This window comes from Monodon monoceros, unplaced genomic scaffold (assembly GCF_005190385.1).
Source record: "Monodon monoceros isolate NGI ecotype Baffin Bay Population unplaced genomic scaffold, NGI_Narwhal_1 Super_Scaffold_18, whole genome shotgun sequence".
Lineage (NCBI taxonomy): Eukaryota > Metazoa > Chordata > Mammalia > Artiodactyla > Monodontidae > Monodon > Monodon monoceros.
Window position 1 is genome coordinate 100,041,345 of NW_021703774.1, and position 15,729 is coordinate 100,057,073.

At 35.8% G+C, this 15,729-nt stretch overlaps 1 protein-coding gene across 9 annotated transcripts in view; it reads left to right on the plus strand.

The window, feature by feature from the left end:
• Positions 1 to 15,729, plus strand: part of EVI5 (ecotropic viral integration site 5) — a 200,801-nt gene that overhangs the window by 113,025 nt on the left and 72,047 nt on the right. For 8 of the 9 annotated variants that reach the window (XM_029228677.1, XM_029228681.1, XM_029228674.1 and 5 more), the window contains one exon: positions 13,600 to 13,734. In XM_029228677.1, coding sequence (XP_029084510.1) covers positions 13,600 to 13,734 — 135 coding nt within the window. The remainder of the gene's footprint in view (positions 1 to 13,599; positions 13,735 to 15,729) is intronic. The other variant, XM_029228680.1, reaches the window with a different exon arrangement.

Consider the following 15,729-nt stretch of genomic DNA (forward strand, 5'->3'; position numbering starts at 1 on the left):
GATTTCTGTCATGTCCCTTTGCAGTTCACCTCTCTATCCCAGCAGCCTCTCTGCTTTCTGTCACTGTAGTTTTGCCTTTTCTAGAATTTCATATAAATGGAATTGTAAGGTATGAGGCTTTTGTGTCTGGCTTCATTCACTTAACATATTCACTCAATTTTTTTCTTCTTGGCAGTTTTTTTTCTTTACTGTGGTAAAATAGACACAACATAAAATTTACCATTTAAGTTCACAGTTCAGTGACACTAAGTAAATTTATAATATTTTGCAACAATAACCACTATATTTCTAGAACTTTGTCATCATCTCAAACAGAAGCTTTGTACCCATTAAAAAAAATAACTCTCCTTCCCCCCCTCCACCTTTTTGCCCCTGGTAACCTCCGTTCTACTTTGTGTCTCTATGAATTTTCCTCTTCCAGGTAACTCATATAATAATCATACAATATTTGTCCTTTTGTGTCTTATTTCGCTTAGCATAATGCTTTCAAGGCTCATCCTTGTTGTAGCATTGCATTAATATCAGAATTTCCTTAGTTTTTATTGTGGCTGAATAATATTCCATTGTATGTATATATTTTGTTTATCCACTCATCTGTTTATGGTCATTTTGGTTGTTTCTACCTTTTGGCTGTCATGAATAATACTACTGTGATCATTAACGTACATATATCTGTTTGAGTCCCTTCTTTTGAGTATATACCTGGAAGCAGAGTTGCTGGATCAAATGGTAACTTCATGTTTAACTTTTTGGAGACTCAGCAGACTATTTTCCACAGCTGCTGCACCATTTTACATTCCCACCAGTGTACAGGGTTCCAATTAATTTCTCCACATCCTCAACAGCTCTTGTTCTTTTCTTTTCCTTTTTCTTTACTGTGTTTTTATTAAAAACCATCCTAGTAGCTAGTAGTAGGTGTGAGGTGGTATAAAGAAATTTAAGTAAATGGAAAGATCTCATGTTCATGTATTGGAAGACTTCATATTGTTAAGATGTCAACACTACCTATTATGATGTATAGATTTAATTCTATCAACCCTGTCAGTCTTTTACAGAAATGGGAAAGCTGATCCTGAAATTCATATGGGATTACAGGGAGCCCTAAATAGTGAAAACAATCTTGAAAAAGAACAGAGTTGGAGGACTCACATTTCCCAATTTGAAAACTGACTACAAAGATAGAATAATCAAAACAGTGTGGTACTGGCAACAGGATAGACATATAGATCAATGAAATAGAAATTGAGAGTTCAGAAATAAACCCATACATGTATGGCCACCTGATTTTCAGCAAGGGTACCAAGACCATTTGATAAGGAAGAATATTCTCTTCAACAAATGGTTCTTGAAAAACAGGACATCACCATGTGAAAAAATGAGCTTTGACTCCTACCACACACCACATAAAAAAATTACTCAAAATGGATCAGTGATCTTTATGGTTTTAAAACACATAAGGATAAATTTTCATGAGCTTAGATTTTTGGCAGTGGATTCTTAGATATGGATTCTTTGACACCAAAAGGATGAGCAGCAGCAACAACAACAACCGAGAAACAGATAAATTGGACTTCAAAATTAAACCTTTTGGGCATCAAAGGACATTATCCAGAAAATGAAAGGTCAACCTGCAGAGTTGAAAATATTTGAAACTCACATATTTAAGTGTTTAGCATCCAGAATATATAAAGAACTCTTTCAACAAAAAGGCAAACAACTCAATTTAAAAATGAACAGAGGATTGCAGTATTACTTACCATAACCAAGACATGGAAACAGCCTAAGTGTCCACCAGTGGATGAATGGTTAAAGAAAATGATACACATGAATACACACACACACAGTGCACATGCTGGAATATTATTAAGCCAATAAAAAGAATGAAATCTTGCCATTTGCAACAACATGGGTGGACCTTGAGGGCATTATGCTGGGCAAAATGAAATAAGTCAGATAGAGAAGGCACATATCACATGACCCACTTATATGTGAACCTAAAAACAAACAACAAACGCCACCGAGCTCATAGATACAGAGAACAGATTGGTGGTTGCAAAAGATGGGAAGGTGAGTGAATTGTGGTTAAGGGGGTCAAGAGGTAGAAATTTCCAGTTATAGGTAAGTCATGGGGATGTAACGTACAGCATGGTTACTATAGTTAACAATAGGCAACTGTATTTCCTGTTTGAAAGTTGCTAAAGGGTAGATAATGCAAGTTCTCATCTCGAGAAAAAAGATTGTAACTACCTATGATGATGGATATTAACTAGACATTGTGGTGATCATTTCACGATATATGCAAATACTGAATCATGATTCTGTATACCTAAAAACTAATATAATGTTATATGTCAATTGTACTTCAATAAAACTTTTTTTAAGTAAGCAGAAGACTCGAATAGACCTTTCTCCAAAGAAATATACAAATGTCAACAAACATATGAAAAGATGCTCAACATCATTAGGCTTTAGGGAAATGCAGATCAAAACCACTATGAGGTTTCCACACTCACTAGGATATCTATAATAAGTAAAAACGAAAAGGAGTGTTGGCAAGGAGATGGAGAAATTGGAACCCTTGTATATTGCTGGTAGAAATATAAAATGGTCAGCTACTGTGGAAAACACTCTGGTGGTTCCTCAAAAGTTTAAACATAGGATTATCATATGACCCACAATTCAATTCCTAGATGTATGCCCAAAAGAATGGAAAACTGATGTTCAGACAAGTATGTGTACACATGTTTGTGGCAACATCATTCACAAAAGAGAGGACATAGCCCAAAAGTTCATCAACAGAAGAATAGATAGGCAAATTGTGGTATATACATACAATGAAATATTCAGCCATAAGAAGGAATGAAGTACTGATGCATGCTATGAATAATATGGATGAACCTCCAAAACATTAAGCTAGGTGAAAGAAGCCAGACACAAAAGATCACATATTGTATGATTCCATTTGTATGAAATATCCAGAATAGATAAATCCATAGAAACAGAACAGAGGTTGGTGGTTGCCAGAAGGTTGAATGGGAAAAGGGTGAGAAACTGCTTAAGAGGTTTTACTGTGGACTGATGGAAGTGTTTTAGAGCTAGATAAAAATTTGTGGTTGTACAACATTCTGAATATCCTAAATGCCACTGAATTGTTCATTTAAAAGTGTTATTTGAATTTTGCCTAATTGTCTAAAGAAGAAGGCTACAGAACTGAAGGGTATATGGCTCAAGGAAATGACGCATTTAGTTTGAGTAATTGTGGTAGAAGGTGGAAATAAGGGAGAACATATAACATCCCAGTGCTGAAACCCATTGGTTGAGGTCAGGGTAGGACCAGAAGCAAGTGAGCTAGCTTGTATGAAGAGGCTGAGAGGACTGGAAGAGCCCTCAGGGCTGGAGTTGGGCATGTCTTAATCAGCATTGTGGTTGCATTGATACTAAAAGGAGAATGCAATCTGGAGTAGCAGAGCAGGTCAAGGTTGGGAACTACAGAAGTGACTTACAGTAGGTTGTCAGATGAATACCCTATAGGAACTGTAGCCCAAGGCAAGGGAGTTTAAGACATAAAAGAGACAAGAATTTGGATTATCAGGAGTTTAGTGGGCTAATGAGAGAGCAGCTTGGACAAGTGTTGAACATGGAGGCTATTATCCATAGCTGTGATTTACGTGATTTGGGAAGATGTGGTGTTAGGATAGGCCGTCTCTGTTAATGTGCCAGAGTAGAGCAGACATATTTTTATATTTTATTTTTTTTTATGTCCTTCTACTTAGGAATAAGGTTGTTCCCAGAATCTCAGTGAATCTGAGATGGTCTCACTTAAAAGGGCTGGAAGTGACAGAGGCCAAGTAGGCTATTATATGAATATTGAGAATGTGGATAGTATGATAGCTAATGAGGGTGACACTCCTACAGTGAAAAGGATCAAGGTGGTCTTCAGTATACTAAATTACAACTAGAAAAAAATGTAAAAAGATAAATAAGAAATACCATGCAAACACTAAGCAAAAGAAAGCTGGAGTGACTGTATTAATATCAGATAAAGTAGACTTCAGACTTCTTGGAATAAAGAGGTACATTACATGTTGGTAATATGGTCAGTTCCATAAGAAGACATAACAATCTTAGGATTGTTATGTATTTAGGAATATATGTCTCCTAATATGTGTATGCTCCTAATGATAGGGGAGCATGAAGCTGAACTGATAGAACTGAAAAGTGACGTGGACAAATCCACAGGTACAGTTGGAGTCTTTAATACCCCAGTCTCAGTAATTGGTGAAACAAGTAGGTGGAAAATCATTATGGAATGGATATCAAAGGCCAACCAGCTTGGCCTGGTTGGCATTTATGGAACACTTCACCTAATAACAGAATACATGTTATTTTTAAGGGCACATGGAACATTTACAAAGATAGAACATATTCTGGACCATAAAATAAATTTTGACAAATTTAAAGTAACTGAAATCATAAGAAGTATCTTCTTTGACTCTAACAGCAGTTAGAAATTAATAATAGATATCTGGGAAATCCCTAAAATATTTGGAAATTAAACAACACATTTTTACCCCTGTGTCAAAGAGAACATCTCAAGGGAAATTAGAATGTGTTTTGAATTAAATGAAAATGAAGACACAACATTATCAAAATTTGTGAGATCTGCCTAAAGCAGTGCTTAGTGAAAATACTATAGCATTGAATGCTTATATTAGGAAAGGAAATAAGTCTCAAACCAACAATCTAAGCTTCTACTTTAAGAAACTAGACATGTAAGAGAAAATTCAACCTAAAGCAAGAAGGAACAAGTAATAGAGTAGAAATTAATGAAATTGAAAACAGTATAAAACAAAAATAGAGAAAATCTGTGAAATCAAATGCTGGTTCTTATAAATCATCAATAAAGTTGATAAAACTCTGTCTAGACTGACTAAAGATAGAAAAAACAAAAGCCAGTTTAGGGGTGACATTGACTTTTTACAGATGTAACCAAGTTGTCTTGTCTCATATCCTGGATTTGTCTGATTCCTTTCTCATGGGGTCATATTTCCTGTAAACTAGATTCAGTTAAACATTTTTAACATTTAAATTATAGATGATGCTGTGCTTTAAATCAGGAATCACATTATGTAAGTTCCCACTATTAGTGATGCTGCTGAGTTTGATCACCATACTAAGTTTGGTTACCACACAGCCTTTCCCTTGTAAAGGTATGGTTTCTTCTTTGCAACGATTAAGTAATACATTGGGAAATACTTCTGTACCAAATAAATATCTTGCCCTCTATTCACCTTTTACCTATGGTTTTAGCATTCTCTGATTGGGTTTCCCAAATTGAGATTTTCATATTTTCTCATTTTTTTCTACACTGTTAGCTAATGTTCCTCTGTAAAAGAGACTTTTCTCTTTTTCCCCTTCAATCTCTCTCTCTTACTCACTATGAATACTTTTCTATCACTCCAGACTCATGGGCTTTTGTTTGTTTTGATGTTTCATATCATATTTAATGATTTTAATGCTATTGGTACAATGATATATATTAAACTTCTGAGCAGCAGTTTTTAAAAGGTAAATTTTATTTTTAATAAATTTTGAGTATTGATATGCTTTAAAAAGCATTTGTGCAGTACTCAATCATTGAGTAATTGTCTTTAACACATCATTGCATTTTATGCTGGCTCTTGATACTTTGAACCTGATATTGCTGGTTTTCAAAAACGATCGTGTTAATTATTTTTTTTAATTGAGGTATAGTTGATTTACAATATTAGTTTCGGGTGTACAACATATATATTCAGAGATTACACTCCTTTAAAGTTATTACAAAGTAATGGCTATATTTCCCTGTGCTATACAATATGTTGTGTTAATTTATTATTTAGTATTTACACTAAATAAAATTTAATATTTACTTATATTTAGTAATTTTAAATTAAATAATAAATATTAAACTAAGCACAAGATAAACCAAGCATTGAGATTAAATTATCCCTTTAAGTATTTGTTATACATGTTGCATGCCAGTTTTTCTGGGAAACCCATAGAAGTAGAAATGATCCAATGATATTTCATACAGTTGCATGTCTGACTTTGTCCTTTTTGAGTGTGATGGGGCACAGATGTGTTTATATTGGATGATTTTTCCTGATGAGACCAACTGTCTGAGTCTTGCTTGATCTATTTATAAACTTTTTGCCCTATACATGACTGCTTATCATTCAGGTGTCCTGAATAAGTAATTGTTGTCCAGCAGTTTGTTGGCTAGGATCAGCGTATACAAGAAGGACTGTAACACTTAAAGCTGCTGAGCACTGAAATGACTGCCTTTTGAGGTTGTTGGGACCTTTGTACCAGGAAGTACTTAACAGGAGGCTAGGCAAGATTTCTTTCGATCTTCCTTCCTCTTCCTATAATTCTAGAAGAAAATATGAAATAATTATGTGATACTTTTAAGAACCAAGGATTTGATATGAGGAATAAAAACTAATCTTACTTAGATTAAACACATGAATAAACATTAATAAACTAAAAACTATCCATTAGTGCAAGTTGTGAAATCGTCTAGATAATTTATTTTAGAAAGTGTGTTTGTTAAGCAGCATTTAGAATTGCCCCACACCTGATTTACCTAGTGGGTTTGTTTTTCTTTATGAATATGGAAATTAATGTTTAATATTTCTTCCTGCATTATAAACACTTTTAAACTCTACTTTGGTGACATTTCAAGAAAAAGCCATTTAATTTGTAATTATTGGTAAGTTTATGTACATCTTCCTAAAAATCCAAACTAGACTGATGACTTAACACATTAAGCTTCGTAAACTCTCAGTATGCCTAGAAATCTGAACAGAAGCTTTCTTCCAAACTAATTTTGGCCTTAGTCTAAGATTAAATGTTTTATATTCATATGTAATCATCTCTTTTCAGCTTAAATAATAAGTGAACATTCATTTTAGTGGAAATAATTGCTTTCTTAACATTTTCTTCATCAAACTATCTTGCAGTTTGTGTGTATAAATAATCAGAGATAATCTTCCACTTTTTAAAGGATGTGTGTAATTTTTCAGATGTTGGGAATAAATAATTTAAAAATGATATACCAATTAAAAAATAAATTTATTTATTTTTGGCTGCGTTGGGTCTTCGTTGCTGAGCACGGGCTTTCTGTAGTTGCAGAGAGCGGGAGCTACACTTCGTTGAGGTGCGTGGGCTTCTCAATGCGGTGGCTTCTCATTGCAGAGCACAGGCTCTAGGCATGCAGGCTTCAGTAGTTATGGCATGCAGCCTCAGTAGTAGTGGCTCTCAGGCTCAGTAGCTGTGGTGCACGGGCTTAGTTGCTCCGCGGCATCTGGGATCTTCCTGGACCAGGGCTGGAACCTGTGTCCCCTGCATTGACAGGTGGATTCCTAACCACTGTGCCACCAGGAAAGCCCCCAATTTCTCAAAAAAGTTTAGTGTGGCAAATCTTTAAATAGTACATCCATATTGCTTGGATTTTTAAAAAAAGACTCATTGGAACATGTGGTAGAGGGGATTACAAACATCTTTTTTGGGATCATATGCTGGGTGGGAGAGCAACTTTTTATTTAAGTTTTTTTCTCCTTTTATATTGTCTTGCATAGAATCATTCTGGACTCTTTGATAGTACAGGCATTTTCTCAGATGCTTTGGATGTAACAGTGGAAATGTACCATATCCCCACACTATTACAAATTTTGTTTCGTTTTGAAACAAATAGATTTTTTTTTTTTTTTTTTTTTTTTTGCGGTACTCGGGCCTCTCACTGTTGTGGCCTCTCCCATTGCGGAGCACAGGCTCCGGATGCGCAGGCTCAGTGGCCATGGCTCACGGACCCAGCCGCTCCGCGGTATGTGGGATCTTCCTGGACCGGGGCACGAACCTGTGTCCCCTGCATCGGCAGGCGGACTCCTCACCCACTGCGCTACCAGGGAAGCCCCCAAATAGATTCTTATAGGTTATTTTTGCAGCATTGAATTTCCACTCCCATTGTTTAATATATGGTTTATGATAGAGGGGGGGTTTGTTGTTGTTTTTTAAACCAAGAGTTGACTAGCTAATTGATTCAGCAAATAAGGTTTCTCACTTACTATGAAAAGTACGGTTTAATTCTGGCAATATAGTGGTAAATCACACTGTCCTTGGCATTGATTGTATAGTATTTATAGAGATAGATATTGTGAAAATTATTTAATTAGAGTGGCAATTAGTACGACGAGAGAAGAATACAGCAATTCAGTCACATCTTCAGGCTCCACTTCTAATTCTAGTTCTCTTGCTGTTTTCACATCTGCAGTTACTTCTCGCACTGACTTGAACCTCTCCACGTCATCCATGAGGGTTGGAATCAGCTTCTTCCAAGCTCCTGTTAATATTGATATTTTGACCTTTTCCCATGAATCATGAGTGTTCTTTTTGTTTTGTTTTGTTTTTTTGGGTTTTTTTGGCGGTACGCGGGCCTCTCACTGTTGTGGCCTCTCCTGTTGCGGAGCACAGGCTCCGGACGTGCAGGCTCAGCGGCCATGGCTCACGGGCCCAGCCGCTCCACGGCATGTGGGATCTTCCCGAACCGGGGCACAAACCCATGTCCCCTGCATCGGCAGGCGGACTCTCAACCACTGCACCACCAGGGAAGCCCTCATGAATGTTCTTAATGGCATCTAGAATGGTGAATCCTTTCCAGAAGGTTTTCAATTTACTTTTCCCAGATCCATCTAAGGAATTGCTATTTATGGCAGCTATTGCCTTACGAAATGTATTTCTTAAATTTTTTGAAGACTTGAAAGTTGGAATTATTCCTTGATCCATGGGCTGCAAAATGGATATTGTGTTAGCAGGCATGAAAACAGCGTTAATCTCATTTTACATCTCCATCAGAGCTTTTGGGTGACCAGGTACCTTGTCAGTGAGCAGTAATATTTTGAAAGGAATCTTTTTCTGAGCATTAGGTCTCAACAGTGGGCATAAAATAGTCAGTAAACCATGTTGTAAACAAATGTGCTATCGTCAAGTCTTTGTTACCATTTAGAGAGCATAAGCAGAGTAGTTTTAGCCTAATTCTTAATGGCCCTAAGATTTTCAGAATGGTAAGTGAGCATTGGCTTCAGCTTCAAGTTTCCAGCTTCATTAGCCCCTAACAAGAAAATCAGCCTGTTCTTTGAAGTTTTGAAGCCAGGCATTGACTTCTCTTCTAGCTGTGAAAGTTTTAGATGGCATCTTCTTCCAATAGAAGACTGTTTCATGTACATCAAAAATCTGTTGTTTAATGTAGCTGCCTTCATTAATGACTTTAGCTAGGTCTTCTGGATAACTTGCTGCAGCATCTACGTTAGAACTTACTGCTTCACCTTGCACATTTATGTTATGGAAAAGCCCTCTGTCCTTAAACCTCATGAACCAATCTGTTTTAGCTTCAAACTTTTCTTCTGCAGCTTTCTCACTTCTCTCAGCCTTCATAGAACTGAAGAAAGTTAGGGCCTTGGTCTGGATAAGGCTTTGGCTTAAGGGAGTGTTGTGACTGGTTTGATCTTTAATCCAGACCACTAAAACTTTTTCCATTATCAGCAATAAGGCTGTTTTGCTTTCTTATCATTTGTGTGTTCAGTGGAATAGCACTTTTAATTTTCTTTAAGAGGGACTTCCCTGGTGGTCCAGAATCCGCCTTTCAATGCAGGGGACGCGGGTTCAATCCCTGGTTGGGGAACTAAGATCCCACAGGCTGCAGGGCAACTAAGCCCATGCTCCAGAACTACTGAGGCCACGCACCTCAAGTAGAGAGCCCACATGCGGCAAACTACAGAGCCCACGCGCTCTGAAGCCCGTGTGCCACAACTAAAGAGAGAAAACCCACACGCCACAACTAGAGAGAAGCCCGCGCGCCACAACTAGAGAGAAGCCCACGTGCTGCAGTGAAGAGACGGCGCACCGCAACAAAAAGATCCCGCATGCCGCAACAGAGATCCCGCGTGCCGCAGTGAAGACCCAACGCAGCCAAAAATAAATAAATAAATAAATATTTTTTAAAAGTCAGGATCATTGTCAAAAAAAAAACATTAAAAAAATTTCCGGGGCTTTCCTGGTGGCGCAGTGGTTGAGAGTCCACCTGCTGATGCAGGGGACACGGGTTCGTGCCCCGGTCCGGGAAGATCCCACATACCGCGGAGTGGCTGGGCCCGTGAGCCATGGCCGCTGAGCCTGCGCGTCCGGAGCCTGTGCTCTGCAACGGGAGAGGCCACAGCGGTGAGAGGCCCGCGTACCGCAAAGAAAAAAAAAAATTTCCTTTAAGAATTTTTCCTTTACATTCACAACTTGGCTGTTCGGTGCAAGAGCCCTAGTTTTTGGCTTATCTTGGCTTTCGACATGCCTTCCTCACTAAATTTAATCATTTCTACCTTTCGATTTAAAGTGAGAGACATGCAACTCTTCTTTCTCTTGAACACTTGGAGGCCGTTGTGGTTTATTAAATGGCCTGATTTCAGTAGTGTTGTATCTCAGGGAATAGGGAGGCCCGAGGAAAAGGATGGGGGGAATGGCCAGTCTGTGGAGCTGTCAGAACACAAACAACATTAGTAACACCAAAAGTCACTGGTCACAGATCATCCTAACAAATATAATAATAATGAAAAAGTTTGAAATATTGTGAGAATTACCAAAATGTGACACGACTTGAAGTGAGCAAATTGTTGGAAAAATGGCACTGATAAACTTGCTTGAAGTAGGGCTGCTACAAACCTTCAATTTGTAAAAATTGTATCTGCAAAGTGCAATAAAGCGAGGAGCAATAAAATGAGGTATGCCTCTATTAAATAATACCCACTGTAAGCGCTATTAACAGATGGTGATATATAAGGCTATTGCGGTGGTTCAAAGAAAGAGATGAGAGCATAAATAAAAACAATGACTGTGAAGGTGGAAAGGAACAGACAAATTCAAGAGATGTGCAAGTTACTAAGACTTTGTGATTGATTTGGTATGGGTTGAGTATAAGAGGGGAAGTTTTGACTTGGTCAGTTGTTAGATGGTGGAATCCTTAGCATATAGTAGTAAATACATGAGGAGGAAAAGATGGGGAGTCCAGTTTTGACATGTTGAATGTGAGGTGAGTATGAGGCTAAACAGATGAACAAAACCAGTAGGAAGTTGTGAATATGAATCTGTAGCTTAGTAGAAAGATCAGAGCTGAGAATATGGACTTGAGAGTCATCACTTTCTATGTATCTGTATATCTGTCAATATCTATATATTTATTGTCCCTAGAGTTCCATTATTGTGTGTTCTTTCTTCCTCCCTCTTCCTGTCCCTCTTTCCCTCCTTTTTTTTTTTTTTTTTTTTTTTTTTACTACTTACATGTACACAGTATCTGATAGTGTCTTTATACAGACTGTATTAGTGGATGAAATCACATAGGAGGAATCTACAAAATAAGAAAGTTAACAGGAAGATTGAGAAAATACACACAATATTGAAACCCTGGGGCCTACTGATTGATACACACAGACATATACACACACAGATACACGTAGACATACATACCTATAATTAAGTAGTTCAGCTGACAGAGGAGACAGAGAAGATATGAGGTAGAACCGTGAAACAGTAATACCTCAGAATCTGAGGGAGGAGAAGTTTTTGAGTTGTCAGTTGTTTTAAATTCCATAGACTGTCTGGTGAAGGTAAGAGCTGAGTAAAAGGGATTTCCATTGAGTTTCTATATTATTGGGCATTAATATTGTTAGCGATTAGAGCAGTTTCATCAAAGGATGAAGACTAAAGCTAGTTTGCAGTGGGTTGAGGAACAAATGGGAAATATGAGAAGAGAAATAGCATGTACACTATAGAATGTATCCCATTAACAATAGAGGATGATTAGAAGTTTTGTAAATTTTATTGATAAAAATTTGTTCCCAATATTAGTACAGTTTTTTGTTTACTTGGTTGGATCATTTGGATTATACCAGATCAATGGTTTCATTCTCATTTTGGCCATTTGGGTTTGATGTATTCCTGGGGTTCTCCTGATAGAGTCTTGGAAAATAAGTGTGAAGTAACACAGAGCTTTAGATTAAAAGCAAAAAATTCTAGTATTACTCATAAAGTAACTATGACTAATTAAACAAAAATTATGGCACCTGCATTTTGGATGTGGTCATTCCAAAATTGCCATTCTCCTATTTGGTAAGGTAAGTATTTGCTAAGGTGTTATACCTATTGCAGATGTACTTCTTGTATTGAAATATTGTTTTAATAGTATCAGAAAATTACTAGGAGAAACAACATGTAGTACACTGAATTTAAAAATTCTCATTTGCCTAATAAGTGAATGGTGCATTTTAAAAAATATCTTTTTGGGTAACTGGGGCAAGGGAGTACCATATGTTTTAATTAAGTATTTAATAGTTTTTAAATAAAGTTTTAATTTGATGTCTATTTTGTTCCTAATGTCTTGAATAGTAAAAGGAACCATTCTTTACTTGTGCTAGTTCAGTGGGAGATTATTCCCTATGACTCTATGTTGGAATTTTGAGTTGTTGCTATTTTTTTACTATGTGAGTTAAATGTGAAGTGATAGTTTATTTTAGGAAGTCTTTTATAATGGTGAATTCAATATCTTTTTGCTGTTTTGAACAGCTTTGTGTAGAAACTAGTTTAAAAAAAGGGATTTCTAATGTAGCCGTATTGGTATAAAGTAGGAAAGGAAATGGAAAGGTTTCATGCTTCCATGGCTAATTTCTTTATGCAGCATCTTCTTTTTCTTTGCTTCCAGCAGTCATTTTCATGAGTATATTTAAATAGATCTACATTTCTGACAGCAAATACATTTTTATTCTTTTGGGATTTAGGATGGTTCACGTTAATTGTGGATGCTTTGTTTTTATTTCTATTAGGTTAAAATAGAATTTTCAGTAAATACGTACTTGTCTTCTGTAGTCTGTAATGGTGCTGTCTAATAGTAATATAATGTGAGCCAGATATGCATTTTAAAATGCCATGTTAAAAGGAGTAATTAATAATTAATGAAATTAATAAATAATAAAAATTTTATTTGATTAAATTAATATTTTGTTTAACTCGGCATTTGAAATATTATTTCAACATATAATCAGTATACAAATTACTGAGATATTTTGCCTTTTTATTTCACACTAAACCTTCAAAATCCAGTTTGTATTTTACACTGAAAACTTTTCTTAATTTGGAGTTACCACATTTCAAGTGCTCTGTAACCATATATGGCTGGTGGTTACACTGTTGTCCAGTTCAGGTGTATAGAGCTGGGACAAATTCTTAGTATCTGGATGGATGGACAGATAAAAAAAGATATTTATCTCCTATAAATTGGATTCAGTTAGTGTAATAGCTGATTATGAACACCCAATAATATGATCATCTTTATAGATATCAAACCTGGAATTTTTTGTTCATTGGAAAGTTAATTGGAGGAGATAAGCTGGAAATATTAGGTGGATGGAACTTTTACAGTCTGGTTGCCCTCAATAGTTGTATTGTGTAATTGCCCTTATTTTTATTATATATACATGTTCATACTTATGAAAAATTTCAGTGTATGTCTGTAACTTGTAGCATAAATGCAGTTCCAACTACAATGAAGATTTTGTGCTACAGCTAGAGAAGGAATTGGTCCAAGCCCGACTGAGTGAAGCTGAGTCTCAGTGTGCACTAAAGGAAATGCAGGATAAAGTTCTGGATATAGAAAAGGTAAGAACAACATAAATGCTTTCATTCCCGAATTAGAATGGAACATGTGATAGATACTTGTTAAGTACTTACTGAGTAGTGAAATTGGACTTGGTGTTTTTGCACATTAAAAATCTTACATATTATAGGAGAGGAAAGGAAAAAAATACATGATTCCCATTTATTCTTTGTTGTTGCCATACTACTCAAATTGCCATATTTAGGGTAAAAATGGAGATTAGAGCCCTTTTAGAGGAAAACAACCAGGATAATTTTGATATGAATAATGTTTAAATGTCAGAGAAAAGAAATTTAGGGGATAGAAATTAACCATTGTCAAGATGAATAGTACTTACAGCATTTAGACTATCACCCAAATGCAGCTGGTACAGTATCTCCCAGACTTCTCGTTTCTGAAATTGTGGGAGAAGTGGGACAATTTTGAACTGTAACAGTCTACAAGGTAGTAATATTGCTTCTTGGCCATTGGCCCAGTACTAACCCTTTTTGTTTTGTTTTTTAGTGTATAAAATATGCTGAAAGTATTTGTCTTAAGCACATTTCAATTAATGTAATTAAACAGAAGACAACAACTTCTAGAAGAATTAGATTTAGCTATGAAAAACTTGCCATATATTTGTTAATTTATGGAATACTTTTTGGGTCAATCCAGACCATAGTGTATTTTTTAGTTTAAAGCCTGTGCTAAACACAAGTAAAAAGAACTAAAAACATAATCACATTGGTAGTTTTTTTAAAAAATGAAAATTACCATTTTTATCCCTATAGTATATAAATACATCATGTTACTTTTATCCAAATAAAAGGTAAATTTCAAAAAAAAAATCCACTGTGAAATTTACATTCTGACTAAGCACAAAAGTACACAAATATTAGGTCTAATCAGAAATTTCAGCTGACAGGTGAACATTTTTACTTTGAAATATGTAGATCTGAGATATAGGAGTGAATATTTTGATTGAAACACATTGCAAATATACCTTGTTTTCATGTAAAAATAATTTTTTTAAAGAGAAAAAAGAAATTAACCATCATCTTCAAATATTATAACACCTTCATCTGCAAGAGGTGTAGAAATAGACCAATACATAAACATTTCAGCGAAAATTTCATCTGAGTGTAACTGTTACAGCTTTCCAAGCTGCAAAAAAACCACCTCGGAATACATAGGAAGATCTTAGCTGGAGGTGTACTTACAGAAGCTAACTTACCTTTTTTCAAAGTTATTAAAGAACAGATTAGTAGTGGAAATAGAAATGATTTTAGGTTTCTTACAACCCTCTGACTTGAGAGTCTCTGTTCCAAATCACAAACTCTGAATCTCTGTTTTCTCATTTATAAAATCATAGATGGTTTGGGCTCTGTGTTGCGTTTGTTTCTTTGGCCCTTGGGTAGTATCTAGCCATTGAGTCAAAAACTCATAAATAATGGACATGAAAGATACCCTCAAATTGTTCTTAACTGTTAGAATAGGGTATAACTACAATCAATACTGGAATAATTTTGCTAGAAATCTACTTGCTATTTTTATATTATTTTTGGAAAACTTATTCTCCTGTTTGCTGAGAAAAAAGCCGGCAAGAATGCTGTAAAAATTGCCTAATTAAGAGTATTCTGGGCTCCATGATTTAGGTAAGAATCTGGATCTTTTAGTTTTGAATATTTGGTAGAAAGAAATGTCCTTGGGTCCAATTTAAAAATAAATTTTTAAGTAGCTTTGTTGGTATTCATGTTATAGAGTAGAAAGGAAATTGGAAGGTTTCATGCTTCCTATGGTTAATTTCTTCATGCAAGATACTTTTTTTAATGCATATACAGTAAATTTCTGGTTTTCAATTGAGAAAATGTTTCAAGTCCATCATAAAAATGTGCAGTTGGCAAGAATAACTTTATTCCATCATCTCTGTGGGCTAAAATCGTCATGAAATATTTCAGATAGAAAATTTCATAGACTCAGGACTTGATATTTCAACAGTACTTCAGTTTACCTAAGGA